Raw genomic sequence first — 25,209 nt, 5'->3', positions numbered from 1 at the left:
GCTTCCGCACTGCGTTCAGGCTTGAAGATCCAGCCTTTACCAAAGGCAGCTGGGGTAGGGCTGGGCCTTCCCATCAGCTGGCACAGCTCTTTCCAGCAGGTCTCGTGCTGGCAGGGCCGCCAGGGACGTCCGCTATGAAGCCAAAGAAGAGCCCTCCTTTTCCTCCTTTCCTGTGTCCCACAACCTTGGTCCCTGAGGACAGAGAGAAACCAGCCGGGGATGCCAGGCTGTCCCCAGGCCCATAGCAGCACTTCCTTCCCTGTTTTACATTCCTTGTGCAGCCACGTGGGACCCCATGGATAAAGTCCTTCCAAACAACCGAGATTTGACATGTACCTTGCACCAGGGGTTCACCCAACACCTTTGTTGTACAGGATTTCCTGAAGGTTCTGTTCCACTCTGTAAATTCCAGGGAGGTGGCTTAGCTGACAGGGGATCGTGTTCTGGTGAGTATTTCCGTGACTCCTTGTGCCGTCTGGGGTAATGCCCCGTGGTGGGCAGAATAACGACCCCCTACAGGTGTCCACATCCTAATCCCTGAACCTGTAACTGAAGGAAAAAGAGCCTCTGCTTATACAATTAGGTTAAGGATCTTGGGAGGCGAAGATTATCCTGGTTAACTGGTGAGCTCCGTGTGGTAATAAGGGTCCTTATGAGAGGGAGGCAGGAAGGCCAGAGCCAGAGAAGGAGAGGAGGTTGGAGTGATGTGACCACAGCCTCCAGAAGCTGGAAAAGACAAGGAATACCTTCTCCCCCACAGCCTCTAAAAGGAATACAGTCTTCGATTTTAGTCTCTTAAGGCCGCGCTCTGGGTCTGACATCCAGAATTGTAAGATGATAAATTTGTGTTGTTCTAACCACTGGATGTGGGATTATTTGTTACTGTAGCAATGGGGAACCCATGCAGGCCCCATCTGTTGCTTTCTGTAGGTGGTTTATGGGGGAATCGTATTGTCACACTGTGATTTGATTGGTGAGCTCATGCAGGACGTTGCTTTCAGTAAAGTTACTAACCAAACTTCAATTCTCATTATACCTGGAGTTTTTCCAAAAAAGGCTCAACAACTGAGCACTTAGTATATATCAACCTGGGAGGCTCAGCGGGTTGAGTGTCCACCTTTGGCTCGGGTGTGATCCTGGAGTCCTGAGATCGAGTCCCACATCGGGCTCCCTGCATGGAGCCTGCTTCTCCCTCTGCCTGTGTCTCTGCCTCTCTCCCTGTGTCTCTCATGAATAAATAAGTAAAATCTTAAAAAACAAACAAAAAACCAACCCAGCAGCTGTTAGTCACATGGAGAGATGCGTAAGTGACCAGCCCTATAAGGCCTGAGTGAATCGCCCCATGTAGCTGTCTACAGCCCTAAATTCCCTGCCTGAGGGTCCCAGAGACAAGGCCTCCAGAGGGGCAGCAGAGGCCCTTTTGGCCCAGAGTCCCCAGCCTCCTCCCGGCTGCTCACCCCCATCTGGTGATCATTCTGTTCCCCGGCTGCAAGGGGACCCCCTGCTCAAATAAAGGGCATGGGAGCTGAGGAGACGTGGCCAGTGTCCAGGAGCCCCCAGAATGCCCTCGCACACTACATACAAACAGATTGTCATCAACAGCATAAGGACAGTTCTTAAAGGCTCTGTCCTCCTCATGGCCAAGCCTGGCCCTGCTCAGCGGTGGGCCCTTTGGTGGAGGACATGGGGTTAACACGAGACCTTTTTCATCAAAAAGCTCAAGATTTTGATTTTCTAGTGGAGACTGAGGAAAGCTCGGCTGAGCTTCCGAGGTCGGGAGAACAGAAAAGGGGCCCCTGGGGGCCGGCAGTCCATGGGGATGGCTTCGTGGCTAGACGACAGCAGGCTGCGCTTGCTCCATGGTTCTGCTTGGAAATCATGACACGCTGAGTGGTTTACCTTCTGTCGCAGGAACCTGGCGCTCGGACTGCATCCCTTGCTCCACCTACTTCCAGCATCTGGTTAGTCCTTAGACATTTACGGCCCTGACAGCCGGCCAGGACCGCAGCGCACGCTTGGAGGCAGCGATGGTTTTAACCCATTATATCAACTTCTTGGAAAATTGTTTTGGAGAAAGAAATACCAGTGCTTCTGTCTGCATCTGATCATGAGTAACACTCTGGAGGGGACTGGCACAGAGCCTCCCAGCCACCTCTAGCCTTAAGGCCTTAGATTGACACTCTTTGCCTTCTTTAAATGTCCTTGTAAGGGGCACCTGGGTGGCTCAGGGGTTGAGCATCTGCCTTCGGCTCAAGTCATGACCCCGGGGTCCTGGAATTGAGTCCCACATCGGGTTCCCCACAGGGCACCTGCTTCTCCCTCTGCCTGTATCTCTACCTCTCTCTCTGTGTCTCTCATGGATGAATAAAATGAATAAATAATTGTGAATAAATACATAATCTAAATGCCTTTCTAAATTGGGCATTTAGATTTTTTTCTTCACCTTCTTCTTCACCTTCACCTTCTTCCTCAAATGGTTCTTCTGACCAGGGAAACTGGATCAAGAATATTAGTGTCTCACTGTCCTAGAGATACTCTTTTTCTGACTGAGGTTTTTACTTATTGGACTGTGTTAGGTCAAGGAGAAGCCAGGAGCCTCTCATCAGAGAGGTTTTCCATGATGAGATTAGCTTCAGAAACCAGTAGATTGGTCCTCTCTACACAGGGAGGCCAAGGCACTGGGGAGATACAGATGGAGGCTCCTGTGGTTTCCATCTTTCCTACGTTCATCCTAGAGAGAAGGTACCAGATACTCGACCCTGTAATGGCATCCAGCTCAACCCCCCACAGCATCTATTCTTTTCAGGGCGAAAGCCCAAGGAGAATGGCATGCTGGGCTGAGAACAGGCGCTGCTAGTCTGGAAAGGTTTGGTCAAGACTGTCTCAATGGGCTATCTTCTCAATCTGTAATTTCCAGCTGCTCTCTGCTTCTCTAGGGCCACATAGAGCAGCTGTGAGAATAGCTGGTATTGTAGGGACAGTTGGGAGTAGGGAAACTGCTAGCAGAGGAAGCATCTCAGCCCAGAAAGCTGCCAGGCTGGAGATGAGAGGCATGACTCACACCTGCACGCTTAGAGACGGCCAAGGATGTCAGACTGTTGCAGCAGGAAGGCAGAAGAGGGAAAGGCCAGCAGGGCAGGAGGATGAGAAGAAAGCTTCCTGGCAGAGCCTTGCTCATGTAACCAGGAAAAAGCCTTCGGCTGGTGGATCGACCTCTGGCGATGGCAGTGGGCCACCCATTTCCAGCCACCATGGGCCTCAGGTGCAGAGCCCACCTGGAAAGGCACAGTGGGTGCTGATAATGGGGGGTCTGGATCACAGAGAGCACCTGTGTCCTCTCAGTGTCAGATCACTCTGCTTTCCCCCAATCTGTGCATCACCAAGAACAGTGGAGAAGGGATTAGACTTGACCAAATCCCAGGAAGTTCCCAGGTCTGTCCCTCCCCAGCTGTGATCTGGCCCTGAGAGCCCTTGCAGCTTTCTGGTTCTCTCCGAAGTATTATTCTCCACACTGAGACTTTTCTACTTATATCTGTCCCCCTCCCAGCCCCTCAGCCCCATTTCTCCCCATATGACCCTCCCACCCCATCCCCCAATGAACATATAGGGACTAGGGAATTCACACTTGGGGAGTTAGCTTTCTCTGTCCTCAGTGGAATCCTGTTGAGGCCTCCTGAGCTGTGGAGCTCTCTCTTGTTTTTTTGAGATTGAACCTAAAAGCCAGCAGCCTGGAAGAAGAATTGTTGGCCAGCTCAGCTGAGGGGAGAGGGGGTCCAAGGCAGGGAGTGTGTAGCACCCATACGCACGGGGGCCTCTGGGACAAGGAGAACTTTGAGAAGACCCATCCTCCAAGTGTGCTTCTCTAGTACCAGAGAGTGTCACCCAAGCACTTTTGGAAAGAAGCTAAACTTTGGTGGACTTGACCTTAATCCTGCCTCTCCAACCTCAGCCACAGAGCCCTGGTGTTTATCATATAGGCCCTGGGTGTGCCCTGGGTCTATGGCTATGGGCCTAAGGCTTGGAGCTTTCCCTAGGTTTAGCTGGGAGAAGCTGTCAGACACTCTCCTTTGAAAGACAGCTTCTCTGCCCACCAAGGAATAATCCTAGTGACTAGAACCATGAGTGTGAGATTAGAATGAATCTTGGAGATCGTCTCATTTAGCCTCACCTCATTTCACAGATGAGGCAACTGAGGCCCTGAGAGAAAAGTGGACCTTCAAGGTCCCTTTCGAACCCTGTTCGTTAATGATGGGTCACAAGCCAGGTCCCCTAATTCTAGAACTCTTCCTATGATACCATGTTGCCTTTGAAAAATTGTATATTGGTCAGATCTTACTTTTGTTGCAAAAGAAGACTTTAGTTTCCAAAACGAAAATTGTGGGTCAGTCAAAAGGCAAGTTCTGAATCCATTTAGCCCTTAAAAGTAGAGACCTTATGGGAATGGGGATGAAAGGTTAGAAGAGAGTAGGATGGGGGAAGGCTGGAGAGTAGGAGGACGAAGTGGATAGGGGGATAGAGGGAGCAGGGCAAAGAGGGATGTGTATGACTTGTCAAACTCCTTAACCATTTCTGGGGGGACCCACTTCTGGCAAAGTGATTCTTGTAGCTGGAGAATCCTAGCCAGTCTGTCTCTGAAACACCCCCTGGACAAAAGACGAACTAGGCTTTGTCTTCTCATAACTCAGCAGGGCTTCCCTGAAATGACTCCAATTGAATTAAAGGAGCAAAATGCCTGAGCACATTGGGAGCACCCTGCCCGACTCCAGAGCCCTGTTCCTTCCCCAGTCTGCCTGCCTGTCTTCCGAGGTCATCCTGGGAGAGCCCCACAGTGGGCAGGTCTGTGGTAAAATTTGCTGCAGTTTAAGTCTGAGTTATCTCCTATCCCGAAGGGTGAGTCCCTGGACAAGGAGAAAAGGGACAGGACACTGCATCTGGTCCCGAGGCTGTCAAAGGACGCAGGCTGGCCTTGCACAGGACTTGGGGAATAGATGAGAAGCAAGTCTCTCTTAGGTATAAGCTTTGAGACACAGACTTCCTTGTAACAGGATTTGAAATTCTGTCTTTTGGGCTTCCCCCGAATATTAGGTTAGCCGAGGCTGTGTATTTCAGACCTCCAGAGGACAGTAATTATTCCATCATAGGCTGGCCTGAGTTGAGAGCAGAGAAAGTTTTAAGTTTTTCTGCCAAATGATTTCAGAGTTTAAAACTGTATAAGTGCCAGTCTCCTTTTCATCCAGATGCCAAGGAATCTCACAGACTGGTGGTATCAGTTGCCTCCTGGAAGGACGATGGGATGGTTGAGGGATGGGGTTGGAGGGGGAAGACTGTGCGATATAATCCTTTGCACATTTTCATTTTTAAACCATATAAATGTTGTTATTGATTAAGATTTTGTTTTCAATTTAAAGAAATGGGGAAAGAGGGGAGCTTTGTTTTTATTTTAATTTTAGAAGTTGTAAAGTTTGATTGTCAAGACCAGAAACCTTAATGGTCATCTATGTGCTGTCCCTCTTGGTTAGTGAGTCAGGGAGCTGGATGAGCGTGAGCGATGGAATCTGGTGACCACTGAAGGATACACACGTACGTTTTACAGACGGGGCAACGGAGACCCAGGGAGGACGCAGGAGACCCTGGAGGCCCAGGGAGCAGAGGTCCCGGTTGGTTAGTGGCAGACTCAACCGGAACGGATCCAGGGCACCCCCTCCTGCTCCCTGCCGCCTCTCAAAAATGCTACTCAAAAATGCTAACCATGGTGTTTGCCACATGTGGTGCTGGCGATACATTCCTGGTGGGTGTGTTTTCTAATCCCCCTATGGAACGTGCTGGCACAGTCCCAAGTGGGATTGCCATAGGGATGACAACCATTGGGAATGTTCTAGAAAGCTGAGGAGTGACAAGTTCCTTGCTCGAGAATGGTCCCCTCCGAGAGCAGGATGTCCTATGTCCTACTGTCATTTCCCTTCCTCTGTCTGTGGAGGCCCCTCTTCCTGATAACAGTGAGGAGGACGGATGCCCTGTCTGGATCTCACGTGTGTGCCCCTCTCCCTGCAGAGTCATCAGCTATGAGTGCTGCCCCGGGTATGAGAAGGTGCCAGGAGAGAAGGGCTGTCCCGCAGGTGAGTAAGCTGGTCCAGCCCACTGGTGCAGACTGCAGGGGGAGGGAGGTGGGGAAGGAGGAGCCCAGTGGGAGAGGCCTTGGGGTCCATCCATGTGGGAGTCCGAGCACCAGGGCTGCGTGGACATCCTCCGCTTGCTCTCTGGCTCCAGGCTCCAGGCGAGGGCCCGAGGGTGGAATCTGAGGACAGGGAGCTTCCTGCACTGCTCCTTCCTGTGCAAGCTGACCTCCTGACGAGGCTGGTGGAGCAGACTCCGAGTCCAACTTGCCCAGGCTCGCCTCCCAGGCTGGGCTGCTGGCCTTGCTCGTGGGCCTGGGCATGATTCCCATGGCACCCACATTTCTGCTCAGCTCTGTTGGAGAGCTGGCTGCCTGTGCCAGGCTTCCCCTCCTCCCTCCACTGGAACTCTGTCCTTTGGATCCCACAGGGGGGCGGGGGTAGGGGGTGGAGGGGGTGGCCCAAGCCTGGCAGGCTCAGCCACCATCAGCCCAGGGAACCACGAATGGCCACAGGGCCAAGGTCTAGGTGGCACCTGTGAGTTCTTTCAGAGGCTTCCCTTCAGGCACATCCTCTGGGACTATGCAGAGGGGGTGTTTTAACTTTGAAATATTTGTTGTTTATTGCTTGAGAATGTGGGACGAACTTAACTTAAAAGGAAGGGGCAGTTCGGTTGTTGCCAAGGTCACAAAGGGGTGTGGTTGGCAGGGCGGGGTGGGGGGGGGGGCTTAGGTGGAAGGACAAGTGGGAATTAAGTGGTGGGGTTTGTGGAGAATGACCTTGGGGGAGAGCCCCCCCCCTCCGCGCACTCCCCTTGCCCTGTCACGTGGGCCTTGAGCTCCCCATGGGAGGGGAAGGTCTCCTAAGCCTCAGGCCATTCTAGGGCTTTTAGGAAATCACATTTTATTGCTTATAAATATACAAAGAACCTGGAAGATTTGTAATGTTCTTTCATCCCAGTAGAGGCCATTAGGAAACCAGTTTCAACAACTAGATAAATCTGAAAGCCTCCTTTGTAACTAGGGTATCTATTTTGGGTGCACATTCCTGCTAGTATTATGTAAATGTCTCTGGACGGGGGCGCAGGGGGTGGGGCACAGTGGGTTAAGCGACTGCCTCTTGATTTTGGCTCAGGTCATGATCTCGGGCCATGAGACTGAGCCCCCTGTCAGGCTCCTCACTTAGTGGGGCGTCTGCTTGAGATTCTCTCTCCCTCTGCCCCTCTACCTGCCCACACACTCTCTTCTCTCTAATAAATAAATAAATCTTTAAATGTCTATGAACAGAAGCTTCATTTGGCTGCAGCTAAATTGATGAAAAATGACCAATTAGTAGAATCAGAGCAGGGAAGCATTTGACCTAGAGAGCTGTTGTAAGAAGGTTGAGATAAGGGGGCACCTGGGTGACTCAGTTAAGTGTCTGCCTTCAGCTCAGGTCATGATCTCAGGGTCCTGGGATGGACCCCTGCATCGGGATCCCTGCTCTCCCTCTGCTGCTCTCCCAGTTTGTGCTTTGTCTCTGTGTGTGTGTCAAATAAATAAATAGCACTTTAAAAAAAAAGAAGGAGAAGAAGAAGTATGTGACAAGCTTTAGGCTCACCAGCGATGGGCGTCCCTGGGCTTTCCCACACACACGTTCTACAGGGGCACCACGCATTCCGCGGACCAGGGAAGGTATGGTCAGGTGGGGGTGGGCTCCACAGATCCATCCCTCCTCTGTCCTCTGCCCCTGCAGCCCTGCCTCTCTCGAACCTTTACGAGACCCTGGGAGTCGTCGGATCAACCACCACTCAGCTGTACACAGACCGCACGGAGAAGCTGAGGCCCGAGATGGAAGGTCCCGGCAGCTTCACCATCTTTGCCCCCAGCAACGAGGCCTGGGCTTCCTTGCCAGCTGTGAGATGACTGCCTTACTTCTCAGAGGGGTGGCTGGTGGGCAGGAAGCATGACACTCTGTAGTGATTTCCTGCCATTGCAGGCAACTTTTTCCTTGCACCCTCAGACAAAGCCCAAGAAGTTGGAAGTTGAGTTAATATATACCTTCACCAGGTTGTTTCCGATGCCCCATCTGTCCAACTGAGCAGACAGGCATTGGGGTTCACTGAGGAGGGGTCCTTGGTGAGATGGAGGCCTGGGGTCACCGGGGGCTCAGAAGCACCTTTCCCAGGGTAACAAGAAGCCACCACCTCTGGAATATGTGGTCCCCAGCACCCTAACTGCCGCCCTGGCCTTCCCTCTTAGGAAGTGCTGGACTCCCTGGTGAGCAATGTCAACATCGAGCTGCTCAATGCCCTTCGCTATCACATGGTGAACAGACGAGTCCTGACAGACGAGCTGAAACATGGCATGGCCCTCACCTCCATGTACCAGAATTCGGACATCCAGATCCACCACTATCCCAACGGGGTATGTAGTCCCCTGGTTACACAGCACTGCCCTGTGTCCACACTGCGCCTGCTCCTGGTCTGCATATGGGGCTGGTTTCTGGGGTTTTGTTCTGCACGTGGGGTACACTGGAAGTATTCCCTGCCTCCTGCACCTGCTTCTCCTCAGACCCTCTAGTTCAGCTTCTGCACTGTGTCATTCCCCCCCTCACTCCCCCACTGAGGCTGTGAGCCTGTGCCTCTGACATGCGAACTGCTCATCTCATCCTCCTTTCTTCTCTGGGCAGATTGTGACCGTGAACTGTGCCCGGCTGCTGAAAGCCGACCACCACGCAACCAACGGTGTGGTACACCTCATTGATAAGGTCATCTCCACCATCACCAACAACATCCAGCAGATCATTGAGATCGAAGACACCTTCGAAACCCTTCGGGTGAGGAACTGCCCTGGGAGGGGGCCTGGCCTGGGGACACACCACCTCTCAAAAGGGCCTCCTCCTGCGGGAGAAGCAGAGGATGGCTCTGTGTTCATGGGCATTTAGGGGATGTACAGCGAGTTTCTCCAAGTGCCCGTGAGCATGGAGGGTCCACTAGTCAAGACACTCAGCTAGACCACAGTGAACATTAGAATCCTCTGCTGGGAAATTCCCTCTGCCCGCCCTCTCCTTTTAAAGCTCTCCTTCCGTGGCTCCCCTGGAAAATTCAGTGGTCCTCGGCTTGGGCTTAGAGCCCAAGGGCTGCCTGGGCCCATTCCACAGGTTCCAGAGTGTCTAGGAAGTGTCCAGGAAGGGATACTTCCTCCCAGGTGGCAGTTCCCATATGCAGGACTAGAATGATGTCAGGCTTCATCATCTTCTGGACCGCATGTCCCCACCAGGGGACCCCTGCTGCAGCCATACCCACATTTCCTTGGAGCCCAGACCAGCAGAGAGGCCACCAGCATGGCCACGGGAGTCTAGGTCTAACTTCTGGCCTGGCTTCTGACTCCTCTGGGGCTGCGGAATCCCGCTCCCTCTGCCCTGCCCAGCAGGCATTTGTCTCAGAGCTGGACTGGCAGGCGGGCAGTGCTCTTGGCAGTGGCTGCTTGGAGGAAGTGAACACAGGCTGCGCCGTCAGGGGTTTTGCCCTGATTCAGGGAGAACTCCCTGACCACAAAGGCAGCCAGAGGGCCTGGGATGGTTCCTCCCCTGGAGATCTCCAACACAGAGACATAAACACCCCCGGGCTGGGCTGGCACTGAGGTGACCTCAGCAAGTGGCTCTGTGGGGGACCCTGCTCCCTGAGCTCATCCCCCACTGCTTTCCTTCTGGGTCACTCCGAGGTCAGGAGTCTGCAGGTAAATCGTGTCCCCGCAAAGATGGTGGCACATCTTTTGATTCATTGTGGTTGCTCCCCACTGAGTTACCTCCTTTTAGTGTTTAGGTTTGACAGACATTCCCCCTGTACCTCCCTAATGCCCATCTTGCCTTCCGATAGCACCTCCTCATTAACACCTGCTACGTCCCGGGTATTATTCTGTGTGCCGGGGGCCTATGGGTGAATGAGACAGACAACTTTCTGTCCTCAGCGGCACTTTTGTTCTTCCTGGGGAGACAGACAAGATGCACACGAGGTGGCCATGGCCTGTGAGGGGTGGGGTGAAGTCAGTGAGTGGTGGGCAGAGGCCATGTGGCCCTGGGTGGCCAGGGAAAGTCTCTCTAGAACCAGTGACTTCTGACCTGAGCACTGAAGGATAAGAATGGCCAGTTAAATGAATTGCAGAGCGGTAAGAGCACTGCAGGCAGAGGGGAGAGCAAGAACCACAAGGAGGAGGTGGGCAAGGCCAGGGGGCAGGCAGCAACACCATGAGAAGGGGAAGGGGATGCTGCAGGCAGGCAGGGGCAGACAGTGCAGGGCTGCAGACTGGCCGGAGGGGCCTAGCTCCATCCAACAGCAAGGAGGAGGCGGGCAGACAGTGCAGGGCTGCAGACTGGCCGGAGGGGCCTAGCTCCATCCAACAGCAGTAGGAAGCCCTTTCTACTTTTAGAAGGTTCTCGGGCTGCTCCGTAGACATGGGTGATAGAATCCTTCCACTCCTAGAACTCACACAAGCAGTATGGCCAGGAGCTAGTTCAGTATAATGTGGAGGACAGCAAGTTGTGAAAACATGCACAACAGACTCCTTTCTGCCTGGGTGCGGTGCAGGGAGGGAGGGGTGGTGAGGGCGGCGGTGTCAAGTTGCTACCTAGAGAAAGAAGATGGTAGGCAAGTCCTAATGAAGGCATAGGAGTTGGAGAAGCAAAGAAAAGAGGAAGGGTAGAGGGAATGGTGGGGCCCCAGCCTGGGGGTGGGAAGGTCAAAGGCACAGCAAGTACTTGAAGAGTAGCCTGAGTGGTAGGAGTGCAGGCCGGGCAAGGTTCCCGGAAGCCATGGTAAGAGGTGAGCTTTGGTTTGGCTCGCCATTTCATCTTGGGTTGGACAAAAGCCTGGAGCGCTTTGAGGGAGGGCTGGCAAGGCCGTGTGTGCCTCTTGTCTGCAGAGCATCCCAGAGCCTTCAGGGAACACACCATCCCCTCCCCGCCCCGCAGGCTGCCGTGGCTGCATCTGGGCTCAACACCCTGCTTGAAGGTGATGGCCAGTTCACACTGCTGGCCCCTACCAATGAGGCCTTTGAGAAGATCCCTGCTGAAACCTTGAACAGGATCCTGGGTGACCCGGAAGCCCTGAGAGGTGAGCACCCCTCCACTCCTACTGCTGCCTCACTGGGGCGGCCAGCCTGAGCCCGAGGCCTGCTCTTGCATATGGTGAACATACTGCCTGCCATCCTGTCCCATTGCTCCCAGCTGGAGCTTGTTCTGCGGAGGCCAGAGCAGAGCCCTGGTCAGAGGGGCAAGTCAGGAACCCAACAGCCTTGTTCTAGTGAGGTGTGCTGAGAAGCAAGGTGGAGCTGGAGGCCCAAAGCAGACCCTGGCCAGACTCAGAAAGCACTAACGGCTCGAATGATCAAAGCCTGAGCAAGGCTGCCATGTGGGCAGCAGCTTGGTGAAAGAAGGTGATGGCAGGTCCTGGCATCCTAGGAATGGAGCCATTGTGCTGACCCTGGAACTGTTCCTGTCCAGCCAAGGACCTCATGGATGATCCAAAATTATGATTAGAAATCAATTATAGTCCAGTCTTGACTCTCTATAGCTGGGTCCTTCCATGCCTTGTCAGTGAGCCACTGAGTTAGAGGTGCATGGGTTATGGCTGGAGGAAAGGGAAGGACCAAGCATGTGGAAGAGGGGAGGGAAAGGAAGGCCCAGCTTGGCCACTGAGTTGCTGCCCTGCTGACCCCTGCAGAGAGGACTAGGCCCCAGCTCCCCTGTGTACCCCAACCACACTATTCCTCCCAAATATAACCCAGGGATGACTTCGTTGCTTTTCAGTCTATTAAACTCTCCTTAAGAATGTACAATCTAAAATACCTGCTGCATTTTGGATGCCCTATAAATGTAAAATGTTCTCCTTGCAGCCATGTGGGGCTGGCAGAGGCACATTTCTGAAAGCATAGATGGGGATCCGTTGTGTCCAAATGTCATGGCACCTCCGAGCCTGGCCTGTGGCAGGGGCCAAGGCTACAAATGGTGCATGGTACAGACTTGTCCTCAAAGAAGTTGAAGCCTAGCTGGGATTAAAAACAGGTCGTGGGAACTGAAGTGGTGAGGGCTATGGCATAAGTGCCCCCAGCAGGGAGCCTTGGGTGCATCTCAGTGTATTGAACTTTTAGTTTAGAGCTGTGGTCTCCCTGCAACCTGTTTTGTGCAGAGCACATTTTCATCTTTGTAGATATCAGAACTCTTACTGTAAGAAAAAACAGCTCTAATCTACCCCCTTGGCACAGCCCCCCGCCATCCCCCCACCCTCAGTAACCCGTTGGCTCTAAGCAAGGGCCCTCAGTACGGGGCTCTCCCTGGCAGGCTCAAAGGCAGAGGGACAGGAGTCCAGCCGGACAGACTCAGCTGTTTCTACTGGGCTGGCAGACAGGCAAGAAGCAGCCCTGGGCTGGCGTGCTTTGTTTGAAGAGTGGCTTCCAGCCCTGGCCCGGGTCTCCCTCCCAGGGGCCCACACAGGTCACCCTGACCCCACCCAGCGTTCACTGTCCTTCCCTGAGAAGCTAAATCCCTGAGACCTCGTTCCCGTGGTGGCCTGGCTGTCCTTTCCCTTCCTGCCAGCTGATTGGCCTTCGAGGCCCCTACAGGAGCCTCCCTGCCTCTGCAGGCCTCCGGAGCTTCCTCTTGTCTGTGACAGTGCGGTTTTGGTTCTCACACTCAGCACAGATTGAAACTCGCCTCTGTGGTGAGAATGTACGACAAAGGGCCCCAGTGACGGTGGTAAGAGGCAGTCCGGGAACCTGCCCTTGCCTGCCTGGGCTCATGTCGCCCTGCTGCTCCTTACAGCTTCCTCAGGACCGCCAACCTCCGTCCTGTCCCCAAAGACCACTTGGACGAGTAAATAAATGATTGTGTTTGTGATTTATGGGTGGGGCAAGTGGGGTGGCAAAGACCGTGTCTTATTGGTTGCCGTCCCCAGGCCCGAAGAAAGATCCTGGCAACCAGTAGACCCTTGGGTGAAACTAACAAAAACAGATAAAATGTGCAAATAATTGCGAACTCTCATTTGCACAGTTTCCATCTTTGCCTTTTTCTAAAGGCACCTTTTACACCTTTTACATTTTTCTAAAAATCACATACAAAGTCCCAGGGTAAACTTATTCTGAGGTTCAAGTACTATGAAGAGAATTCAACCTTAGGTTCAGGTACTAATAAGCTAGTCACCAACATTTGTTGGGTGTTTACTCCATGGTCGGACACCAGACTGGGTGCTTTACACTCAGAGCTTCCTGTCCTCCTGACACTGTCCCCAGAAGGTGAGGGCCAGGCTTAGCTCCACCTGGGCAGGGGCTCCACAGCTAGTAAGTGGCCGAGCTGAGGCTCAGACCCAGGCAGTCTGCTTGCTGAGCGTGGCTAGTTGCAGCGGCAGCAGCAGGAGAGGAAGGGTGGGGCTGCTAGTACCCCAGCATCTGCAGGTCAGCGTCACAGAGAGCAGCATCTTCACCGCCGTGGAGGCTGCGAGCGGCCTCGGGGATCAACCTGGCACCAGCACTGCCTTGACCTGTGTCCTGTTGGGCCCCCAGACCTGCTAAACAACCACATCCTGAAGTCGGCCATGTGTGCGGAAGCCATCGTCGCAGGGATGTCTGTGGAGACCCTGGAGGGCACTACGCTGGAGGTGGGCTGCAGCGGGGACATGCTCACCATCAACGGGAAGGCCATCATCTCCAACAAAGACGTCCTGGCCACCAATGGTGTGATCCACTTCATCGATGAGCTGCTCATCCCGGACTCTGGTGAGTCGGGCCTCTGCGGCCATGACCCTCTCAGGCCCGCCATCCCCTCTGCCACCTGCGGCAGGGGCACCTGGGAATTTTGGAGGTTTGGGGGGCCATGTCCTTGCCTGCACCCAGCTCACAGCCTCTCAGGGGACAAGGCCTGGGGACCAGGTGGGTTGCAGTCAGACTGTGAGGAATCTTGAGCTGCAGGCCTGGGAGTCCGGGCGTCACCTTGGAGGCAGCGGAGAGCTGCTGAGGGGACCCGGGGAGGCAGCAGCTCTGCTGTCTCCACTCTGGTTGGGCGCAGAGGGCCGTTTGCTGACCTCAGAGCATGGCCTTCTCTCTGGTGCCTAAGCACCCTGGGTCGCTGACCCTAGGGAAGTGACTGAGTGGACTTTGGCTTGGGCTTCATCTCAGCAGGCTCGTCCCATCCTGGAACTCCAGGGAGGTTGTTGCCCGGAGTGAAGCCATTTCACAGGAGAAAACCAAGCCAGAAGAGAACTTTCTGTGGGTGTGGTCGCTGGCATTATCTGCTCCTCAGAAGCTGCGACAGAGGGCGCTGCCTCGCTGCAGGCATCAGCCAGGCCCTGACCAAGGACGGGGACAGAGGCCAGCCCTGCCTCCTGAGCCCCACCTTGAGGGCTCCCCTGCCCAGTGGGACCTAGGGGACTGGCGCCCCCATGACACCAGCCCACCATGCCCCAGTCGTGTGGAGAGGGCTTTGGCCTCACGAGATGACATTCCTGCTGGCGTGCGTCATGTTCTGGGGGTGGACAGAGGATAAATGAAAACAGCACTTATAACTTTTGAACCTGCATTCTCTTTCCTTGCAGCCAAGACGCTGTTTGAGTTGGCTGCAGAGTCTGATGTTTCCACAGCCGTTGACCTTTTCAGACAGGCTGGCCTCGGCGTCCATCTCTCCGGAAAGGAGCGGTTGACCCTCCTGGCCCCCCTGAATTCTGTATTCAAAGGTAATGTGGGCCAAGGCAGCCCCAGGGGCTCGTCACCTCCACAGCACCCTCCCTGATGGACGGCACCCCGCGGAACCTTCGCGCTTCCACGGAGCTCAACCAAAACCTCAGGAGGCTCTGCTGTCTCACTTGGCCGAGCAGAGAATGCATTTGGGGATCTGGTAGTCAGAATCCAAGAGTTTGCAGCTGGCAGGAGAGCAGAGCACTCTCTTGCCTTTTTATTTGCAGAATCTACTGCTCATGTGACCGCCAGAAGGTCAGAGTGAGGATACAGCTGAGCCTTGGCCTCAGGGAAAGCAGAGGAGGGGGCCGAGGGGTGTCCGTGCCTTCCCCTCCCTGTACGGGCAAAACCCCAGACACCCTCGATTGTCTAGACCTTCTGTTTGGTTGATTTTGCAGAAGATGCCAGATGTTAAGGAATATTGGCAGCCTCGCTGGATTTCTCAATCTCCCTTTTCCAAATGCAGGGAGTGTTGAACTTCTTCACTGGGTTTATCTCCCCTTCTTTTCCTTTGTGGAGCGTGCCTCCGGACCTAACCACACCTTCTCTTGCAGATGGAACCCCTACCATTGATGCACGCACAAAGAATTTGCTTCTGAATCACATGATTAAAGACCAACTGGCCTCCAAGTATTTGTATCACGGACAGACCCTGGACACTCTGGGTGGCAAAAAACTGAGAGTTTTTGTTTATCGCAATGTAAGTTCTGCCTCCTAAATCATGCTCTTTCTTTGTCTCAGCTTTAAGAAATGGAAGCTGCATTGAGGAGTGGGGGTGGGAGAAATATATATATGTGTGTGTGTGTATATATATCCAGAAAAAAATATATATATATATTTAATAAAGGATTTCAAAGAAGTCCCTTATTTAAAAGGATCAAAATGGGATTCTGAAGAAGAATTAGAATCTCCTTTTCTGGAGACCTTTGGGAATGAAGCACACAGCTACCTGAGCCGGCTAGGTAGGCAGCTATCCACATCGAGTTCAGCGTGGAGGAGGGATGGAGATTTTGAATTTGTAGCTTATGTGAAGAGAAGCCCCCTGAACTGAAGCACAACCTTCCCTGGTCCAAAAGGTCCTCTTCTCTCTTCTCCTGTCTCTTTTCTGTCTTCCGACCACAGTTGCTCTGAAATATCAAACAGAAAGCACAATACAACACAGCCATTCCTTGGGACCAGCCAGTAATGTTAGCTAAAGATAATTGTCACCTGTTAAATAAATAAGTCAATAAAGTCGATCTGTTGATTTGATCGTTGTCAACGGCCCCCACATGTGACAGGAGATTCTCATCATGGGGTCCCTCTGTAACTCTAGTGGGGCTCCCCGGCCCTTTTTCCTGGAACACTATTTTAATTATTTCTTCCTCGGAGAAAACACAGCATTTTATCCTAGTCTTATGACCCTCTCCAGTGTATATTCACTGTTCTTTGTGGATGAAGGCATTAGCACGTGGCCCGAGCACATCAAGAGGGCCCATGCAGGAGGATAACCTGCCCCGTGTCTGCCCCTCTTTGGCACAGAGCCTGTGCATCGAGAACAGCTGCATTGCTGCCCATGACAAGAGGGGGAGATACGGGACACTCTTCACCATGGACCGGATGCTCACTCCCCCAATGGGGACCGTCATGGACGTCCTGAAGGGGGATAATCGCTTCAGGTAACTGGCCTCATCCCAGGGAAGACTTCTGCCAAGTGGTCGGACCGGGTCAGGATGCTGGGTCTCAGCAATCTGTCAAGCTCCCCACTTCCTCAAGGGTTTGGTTGGCACTGGCAGTGCCCTGGTGACCTCCAAGCTGGAGATCTGGGAAGGGGAAGGGTCACGCTGGAAGCTTATGTTGAGAAGAAGGGATATTTCTGGAAGTACAATCCCCACATCCTTGAGAACAGGGAGAGGGCTGCATTTTTGTAGTGAAGTGCAAGGCAGACATCATGCTCTCATTTCAAAGTCCCAAGTAAGCCGAGAGCACCAGGTTTTGAGCGTGGGATGTGTTCCACTCTGTGCAGGATCTACTCGTGGCACGTGGAGACTCCTGGCCGCTCCTTCTCAGGCTCCCTGTGTCACTTCGTTCTCTTGCCCCTCTCTCTCCATTCCTGACTTGCTGTGACCTCAAAGCCTGGGAGACTGCCCGCCCTCTGCACTCCTGAATCACATCCCCTGGGCCCCGGGGGCTTGTCCAGTCTGTGGGTCAGCCATGCCACTGGCTTTTTCCTTCCTCCTTTCCCCTCCGGCATCTGCCTTGTGGCTGTGTGACCAGGCAAGCTTAGCATTTATGGAGAGAAGGTGCATCCTGCTTGTGCCTCAGCAGGGGGTGTGAATTCTGATTCTGGGCTCCACCAGCCCCACAGTGGGGAGGTATTCGGGAAGACAACACCACCTCCCTGCCGCAGCCCAGTGACATTTCTTCTGTGTGTCTCCACAGCATGCTGGTGGCCGCCATCCAATCCGCTGGGCTGACAGAGATGCTCAACAGGGAAGGCGTCTACACAGTCTTTGCTCCTACGAATGAAGCCTTCCAAGCCATGCCACCAGGAGAGCTGAACAAACTCTTGGGTAAAGACCAACCGAAGCATATTTTCCACGTTTTCTAAAGTGACTGTATTGGTCAGGAGACCAGCAGGAAACAGGGGCATGTTACAAAGAGTTTGATTGAAAGGAACTAAATGAGGAGACTGTTTGCAGAAGTGTGGGCAGGAGTAAGGGACCAACAAAGGAGGATGACACCCAGGGAAGAGTGTTTACCTCCCCAGGCCCGGGGGTGGGGAGGCCTGGGGGGAGGAGGGGACAGGGAGACTGGGAGCCTGGGAGTAGGGGCACAGGACAGCAGCCAGAGCCACACACAGCTGCTGGCAGAACTGAGACAAGGTGGCCAGGACCCCTTTAGCCTCGCTCTACTCCCACATGCCCATCACGTGGGCCTCCTGTCAGCTATGAGAGGGGGGCAGGGGAGCCTACATGATGGGCCTGACAGAGGTCAGCCTACCTGGGCACCACACAAGGCAGAGAAGAGCAGAGAGGCATTGACTGGGTAACAATCAGCCCTGTCACCAAGATGTGTCTTCCCTTGAGGACCTGTGAGGACAGTGATAATGAGGCCACTTATCTGCAAGAAATGTTCCTTGGGATAAATGCTTTCCTGAGAAGCTATTCCTGGCCCTGAGAAGTTTAGTTGAGGGTGTTTGAGAAGTAACCCTAGTGGTTAAGGGCTTGGACTCCTAGCATACCTAAAAGCAGCTTCAAATCCTGGCTCTGGCGTTCACCAGCTGAGTGACCTCTAGCAAGCTGTTTCACCTTTCTGAGCCTCAGTTTTCCCATTAGAAAAATGAGAGTAGCATGCCCAGTGTTGTGTGGAGTGAATGGGGCATCGCCCACAGTGCAGGGCACATGTCCTCCCTCACGATGGCTGCGATAAAGGAGAGTGGGTGCAGGGACACGGCCTTGAGTTCTGGTGTATGCCCGTCAGACACTTCCACTCTCGCAAGACAGTGAACGTGAGGAGGACGAGGAGGAAGAGGGGGAGGAAGAGGAGGAGGGAGGCCCTTGGCCACACCCTGGGGCCCGCATCATCTATACCTTCCATCCAGCTCCAGAACAGGAGAATAGAAAGTTCAGGCTGCAGGCAGCTGTGGGCTGGATTTGTGTCCTGTTTAATATTCTTTATGGCCACACAAATGCCTGTGTCTTTGATGCTGACGTATGTTCCTGAGAAGAGGGGAGAAGTTCATTCTGAACATAAACTTTCCATCCTCTCCTGGACCAGCGGGAGTGGAATTTCCCAGATGGCCTTGAGCCTGCCCGGCTTCCCTCTCATTTTCACTTGTGCAGGAGTAAGGAGGGCGCTTGGGCAGAGCTTCCCAAATGCTCCCTCTGCCAGGCCTGCGCACAAGGACAGTCCCTGACACTCCTGGGATCTAGAGGGCGAGCCAGGTGTAAGAGGTCCATCCAGGTGTTAGACGTCTTGGAAGAAGGAGGCCTCTCACACCATGGGGGCTGGCTTGGCTCCACTCCTCCAGGCAGCATTTCTGTCCAGTGGGAATTCCTGTCCACCAAGTTGTGGATGTTTGGAAATCACTTGGTACCTGGTGGCTCCATCCCATGGCACTAATGTGGATTTGTTAGTACCCAAGTGAACTCTCCAGAATGCTTTAAAACTTCCTAAGGACTCCTGTTTGAAATGCTGGAAGGAGTCATCCAGAACCCTGAGGGAAATCTGGCCATTTGGCTGGGAATTGAAGATCGGGGCAGCCGTGATGGAGAGGAGAGGACAGCTGGCAGCTTTAAGAATTGCCTCCCACACTTAATTTGGAAAATGCCTGTGCACCTTTATGAGCAATCGGATGCTGTCCCCAGTTGGTGGAGGAGCTGATGTGGGCTGGAAGGAATGCCGGCGGGAGGTGCAGGGAGGGATGCCGCCAAGGGAATGCCTTCCCGAAGCCCTGACCTCATCAGCTCGGCTCCGTAGCCCCCCTACCAGACGGCAGCTGTTGACTCTTTTAAGTTCTCCCAGCAGGAAACGGCTGCCTCAGAATATGCATTTGAGGGCAGAATGTGTAAATATTTCACTACTGTGTTATAACCATTGGGAGCCACGCTGATGATGAAATGTCCCAGATGCTGGTGCTGGAAAGGTTCCTGGCTTTCCAAGCAAATATTTAGCTCATGGAAAAATGAGTCATACTCACGGAGGAGTATGGATTAACTCCTTCTCAGCATCACGGAGTGCTCTCCGTTAGCCCAGCAGCACCCCGACCCCCAAGTGCAGAGGCAGATTCATGGCCACAGACACGTACCTCATGGCCCTGAGCCTATGCAGGTGGGGGGCAGAGGGCTGAGCGCACCCACTGTGCACTCACCACCTGGTCGCAGAGTTCTCTGCCTCAGGCATCACCAATTGCATCCCCTCTCTGCCCTTCTGGACCGTGCCCATTTCCAGCCCCTTGGAATTAACTCTGCTCTCCTTTCTTTCCCACAAACCTGCAGGCAATGCCAAAGAGCTCGCCAACATCCTGAAATACCACATTGGCGATGAGATCCTGGTCAGCGGAGGCATTGGGGCGCTGGTCCGGCTGAAGTCTCTCCAGGGGGACAAGCTGGAAGTCAGTTCGGTGAGTGTGTCCAAGAGCTCAAAGGCCAGCCGTGCACCTGCGGCTCTCAAGTGCCTCTCGCCCCTGGGCCAGTGTTAGACACACACCTTGAATCTCTGCATGCATTCTGTCCAAAGACAGAAAAGAGAATAGGTTATTGGGAAGTCAGGCGAGATTGTGGTTAGCCACGAATGAGGACTTCCAGATTTGCTGGGGACTCAAGCATCTGACTGGCATCAGGGAGAAGCCATTGGATCTTCCTTCCCTGAAGAAGATGATAGGCAATTCCTCATGCATCTCGAGGGATTGACACCCAGCGTCCCCTTCCCATCCCTTCCCTTCAAATCTGGAGCTCACTGAGCTCCACCAGGATCAGATCCTCCCAACAGGCTTTTGCTTCAGATGCTTGGTCTGCGAGCCTTCCCTTGCTCTGCACGTGGATGACATCCACTGCACTTTGAAGCTTCCTCGGGGAATTCCTTCATGGAAGACAGAGGACTGATAGCCGGCCAAGCTCTGTGAAGCTGCCTGCGGCCTCCCCGGCTGCATGTGGAGCCACCACTCTTCCAGTGTGTGGCTGGCTCAGCCTCTACTCCCGGCTCCTCTCTCCTGACCATAAGCCATCCCTTTGCTTATCACTTTCCCTCCGGAGCATAAGGAAGCATGTGGAAGCATGTGGGGAGGCAGGAATGTGATGACTTGTTGACTTCTGCGGGTCCCCTAAGAACCTCCCAGCTCCTAGTTTTGGGTGTTGGGGTTCCATCACTGGCTTCTGTTCTCCCTTCTCCCTTGGGTCTGATCCATAAGACCAAGGGAAGGGCCCAGATAGACACCTGGGTGCACTCCGTATGAGAAAAGCAGACCATTGAGGACAAGCACAAGGAGTCTCCACTCAGGGCTGGAGGCCTGGCATCTGTTCCCTGCCATCGCACTTACTTAGCTTAGAGGAGGCACCTGGCCTGGCCTGGGTCTCAGTTTCCTCTTCTGTTCAATGAGACAATGCTACCTGCCTCTTGAGCACATACTGCTGTGAGGACTATATGGCTGGCCTGGGAGGCCATTTTGTGAATTATTACACCGCATGGAGCCCCACATGCTGGGGTTAGAGTGTGTCCATCAGACTAATGGTGTGTGGCTGACAGGAGCCGCTCAGTCCCCCAGCGTGTCCCTCACACCCAGCACAGGATTTCGCATCCGGAAGAGCTTGGTAAACGCTTGCTGAGTGAGTAAGATCCCAGTGGTCCATGTTCAATAATTGTCCTCTCTCTCTCTCTCTCTCTCCCAGAAAAACAATGTAGTGAATGTCAATAAGGAGCCCGTTGCTGAAGTTGACATCATGGCCACAAATGGCGTGGTCTATGCCATCTCTAGTGTCCTGCAGCCTCCAGGTAAGGCCCTAAGTATCCCGTCCCCCCTCAGCTGACAGTTGGCCCTTCTCCATGCATAGCAGTTGGTGCTCGATGGGAAAACTATCCCACGCAAAGATGAGAATGGTGTGCCAGTGGAGCCTCCCCTGGACGGCATCACTGTGGCCGACAGCAAAGTGAATTAGAAGCTATTGGTTTCAAATGTGCTACACCAGAGATTCGAGGACACGTTTCCTCTTGCTGAATTCCCTGGCTGCCTAAGGCCCCCCTCAGACGCAGCCCACTGACTTGTCACACGCAGATGCTGTGAACGTTTCAAGCACACGTTTTACAACATCACACCTCACAGGAGTTAGTTCTCTTTACTTCCAGCAAAGTTGAACTAGAGTCCATCCTCAGTCTGCACTGTGGGTTCACCTTTCCTTGAGTTCCTTCTCCACGGGCCAAATTCCACCTTAAGTTAGGAAAAGTTACGAAGGAAAAATTCATTGGAGAATGTGAGCCAGCGAGCACAACAATGCCCTTCAGTCATGGTTTCTGGGAATGCCATGCTAACAGTTTCACCCTCGCCACCGTGGCATTTTCTTTCATCTCCAGCCGTCAGACCTCAGGAACGAGGGGATGAACTTGCAGACTCTGCGCTGGAAATCTTCAGACAGGCGTCGGCATATTCCAGGGTGAGATGCTGCTAGGTTTGTCTATGGCCTGAGCAGCCCTGGGTCCTCTGCTCAGGCCCATGTGGGAGGCTTTCCGGGTCCCCGTCTTCCTTGGCTGCTGCCCTCTGGCTCCCGTGGAACTTCTCCCCACCCCCACATGGGCATCCTAGTGCCCACCTGAGTGGAGTTCTGAGAAGAGAAGCCAGGCAACCCCCACTTCCGTTGTGGGCAAAAGCCCACGCCTTTAAACTGAGGCCTCTGAGCCTCATTCCATGGGAAAGCCACTGCCGGTAAGAACAGATAAAGCTCTGGGATCCATCTGTCCAAGGAGGGAAACCCATCCTGAATTCGCCTTATGGTGGCCTTGCTTGGCCTGAGCCTGGGTCTCTAAGTCACTCCCCATTTCTCATGACATGGCCCATCGCGGGGTTGTGGGGCTCTCCAGGGCAGTGGTGTGGGTCCTGGATGCAGGGCAGGTGCGGTAGGATCTCCCTTCCTTGCCTCAGCTCTAACTCCCTCTTCCCGTGCTTCTCTTCCTGCCCCCCTACCCCCAGCGTGCCCAGGGCCTAGAAGCTCCACTCAGGCTCCTTTGCTGCTTTGAGTGAGGTGGAGCCTCTTGGGAACAGGGCTACCTTATAGAAAGTTTGCATTTCAAGAGAAGAGGCTGCTAGAGGGAATTCTTACCCCAGAGGCCTGGAGCTGGAAAATGTCCTTTCCTTAGTGCCCCTTGAGAGGGGTTCTTGGCCATGGACTCCTACTTCTGAGGGTCACTCCCTATGCTCTCCTGGCTCCCCAAGCTCTAGGCTGTGGTCTCAGTGGAAGCCTGGCTTTGGGGTCTCCCAGGAGGTTCCACCCCAGACTCCACCTGGTCAGGGCTTACACACACTTCACTCGGGACTGCCAAAACCTAGTGAGGACCCTCTAAGACCCAGCGGCTACTCATTCCCCTTCCTCTTCCTCACCCGCAGCACTTTTTCTGAGTAGGGATGGCAGTGTGCAAAGCCCTGCCAGGAGCAGGGGCAGGTGCTGCTTTCACTAGAAACCTAACATTTTGCATTTTCTTTCAGGCTGCGCAGACCTCTGTGAAACTAGGTGAGTCTGGCCTGGGGTGAAAGTCCTTTATGCATACTTGTGCCTTTCCCCCAAGTAGGCTCAAACCTGCCATCTGCTGTATATAGATCAGAACATGATGGTGCAATAGAACAAGCATGGCCCTTGGGGTCAGACACAGAAAAAACCCAATTCCCTTCTCCCTAAGATGGAGATACTCAAAGTACCATCCTTTAGGGCTGCTGTGAGTTTTTGGCTTTGGGAACCTGGGAGTATTGCCGGCACAGGGATTTGGCAGGAGCGCATGGTGGTCTGGATCTAAGCTGGTAGATGGAGAACATCCCAGTTCATGTTACATCACAGAGTTAGACATCACGATCTTTGTTAGGTCATGGAGCAAGACGAGTCTCATAAACCAAACAGCACCTGCAGGGCGCAGGCGGGAGCTGTGGAAGGGGACGGCTGGCCCCATGCTGGTGATTCTGACGGCATCCTAGGCGGACATGGGGTGGTCTGCATCCTTTTTACCTCGAAATTTCTCTCTTCCAGCCCCTGTCTATCAGCGGTTATTAGAGAGGATGAAGCATTAGCGCAGAGGACGCGGGGAGAACGCACTGCGGCAGCTCACCGCCACTTTCTCTGAGTTTACCAAAGAGACTGAATGTTTTTAAAACCAAATTATCACACTTCAGTGTACCTGGGCTGCACCGGAATGAAATCTGAGCCCTGGGGGGGGGGGGGGGGGGGGGGGGGGGGGGAGGGAGGGAGGGAGGAGGGAAAGAGATGTACTTTTATTTGTCCTCCCCCCAAACATGGCTGTTAACCCACTGCTTGCAGAGACCTGGGTGTCGCTGCCTCGTAGTCGCTTCTAAAAAGGACCTGTCCCAAGCGTGGAATTCCCCGCCCACACCAAGTGCTCTGGAAAAGGGGGCTGCAGTTTTGTGGAGCTCATAAAACACAAATCATACAATCCAGCCTCATGGGGGGCGGGGGGGGTCCTAGCACGGTTTTTGTAAAGCCCTTTTACAACTGGAGAAATGGCATCATTATAAGCTATGAGTGGAACTGCTCTGTCAGACGTGTCTTGTGCCTGCACATGGCTTGGACGCCTCTTGGTGGCCCTGTCCAGGTAGAAAAGAGAGGGGAGGGACAGCATGCAGAGCCCAGGAGTTCCCAGGTGCGGCAAAGCCATCATGTGTTTGTAATAATAAAACCAAAGAAACATAAGCCTGCGTGGACGGGAGCCGCGTGGCGGCCTGGGTGTTCGCAGGGGGAGGTTCCACCCGGGAGCAACTCGGCAAGGAGCCCTGAGGGGACGGCCTGTGGGACATGCTCTGTCTTTGGTGAACTTGTTTTCCTTTCGGTCTCCGTGGGCCCTGGGGGCTCCAGTCCTCTGTTCACTTGACTCCTCTCACTGGTCGTCGGAAGTGTCTGTCTCCCAGCCTCGTGAGCCCCACCTTCGTGTTGGGCTTTTGAAGAGGCACCACCCTATGAAGAGGTCGCCTGCACGGGCCCATTACACAGATGACATCGAGGCTCCGGAAAGGGAGAGGTACCAGCAACAGAGCAGATAGCCAGGCTGGGGCCCGCATTCAAGCCTCCGGCCCCCGGGGGACCACCATGTGGCTTGGAAGCCAGTTTAGGTTTCCCAGGCTCGTAGCCCCTATGCCGACCCACACACAAATCCTTTCCCCTGCTCCTTTTGTCCTTTCCACTTTGAAACATACTTGGCACTGACAGGCTAGTGCCTGCACAGCCTCATTACTCCCTGCCTGTGTGGCCTTAAACTCTCAGGGCCCGTTTCCTCATCTGTCCTGGGGGGAGGACCAGAGCATCTAAGTCCTGGGTTGTCGTGCAGAAGAAACGAGATCCTTCTAAGACACTCAGCACAGCCCTAGGCATCCTTGTGCCTACCCCGCTGTCTGGGATTGTGCAGGATCCGTGCAGCTGAGAGCCTCCCATGCTCAGCCTGGGCTGCCGGGCCAGCAGGTGGAGCTCACTCCTATTTGCAGGACCTAGAGACCCATGGAAGGCGCAGTGTGTGCAGGGAGTAGGCCCGGGAGCAGCAGACGGGGCCTCCCTCCCAGTTTGGGGAAGACAGACGCGGCCTGTCGTCCCTTAGGCTCCTCACCCACTGCTCCACCACACTCAGCGGTCGCTCCACAAATACCTGTACAAGGCCCTGTTCTCCTGAAGCCTTCTCGCTCATGGGGACGGGAATTGGGACTCAGCGAGTGG

At 53.9% G+C, this 25,209-nt stretch overlaps 1 protein-coding gene across 1 annotated transcript in view; it reads left to right on the top strand.

Moving 5' to 3' along the window:
- Positions 1–24,198, top strand: part of TGFBI (transforming growth factor beta induced) — a 33,137-nt gene extending 8,939 nt beyond the window's left edge. Inside the window, exons 3-17 of the mRNA XM_041764389.1 lie at positions 6,052–6,116; positions 7,848–8,008; positions 8,354–8,518; positions 8,784–8,930; positions 11,064–11,205; positions 13,649–13,861; positions 14,677–14,814; positions 15,370–15,515; positions 16,337–16,473; positions 17,237–17,367; positions 19,795–19,919; positions 21,184–21,286; positions 21,863–21,942; positions 22,989–23,013; positions 23,521–24,198. Coding sequence (XP_041620323.1) covers positions 6,052–6,116; positions 7,848–8,008; positions 8,354–8,518; positions 8,784–8,930; positions 11,064–11,205; positions 13,649–13,861; positions 14,677–14,814; positions 15,370–15,515; positions 16,337–16,473; positions 17,237–17,367; positions 19,795–19,919; positions 21,184–21,286; positions 21,863–21,942; positions 22,989–23,013; positions 23,521–23,561 — 1,819 coding nt within the window. The 3' untranslated portion in view covers positions 23,562–24,198. The remainder of the gene's footprint in view (positions 1–6,051; positions 6,117–7,847; positions 8,009–8,353; positions 8,519–8,783; positions 8,931–11,063; positions 11,206–13,648; positions 13,862–14,676; positions 14,815–15,369; positions 15,516–16,336; positions 16,474–17,236; positions 17,368–19,794; positions 19,920–21,183; positions 21,287–21,862; positions 21,943–22,988; positions 23,014–23,520) is intronic.
- Positions 24,199–25,209: the final 1,011 nt, after the last annotated feature.

This window comes from Vulpes lagopus, chromosome 7 (genome assembly GCF_018345385.1).
Source record: "Vulpes lagopus strain Blue_001 chromosome 7, ASM1834538v1, whole genome shotgun sequence".
Taxonomy (NCBI): Eukaryota; Metazoa; Chordata; class Mammalia; order Carnivora; family Canidae; genus Vulpes; species Vulpes lagopus.
This window is presented reverse-complemented; position numbering and strand designations above follow the sequence as displayed.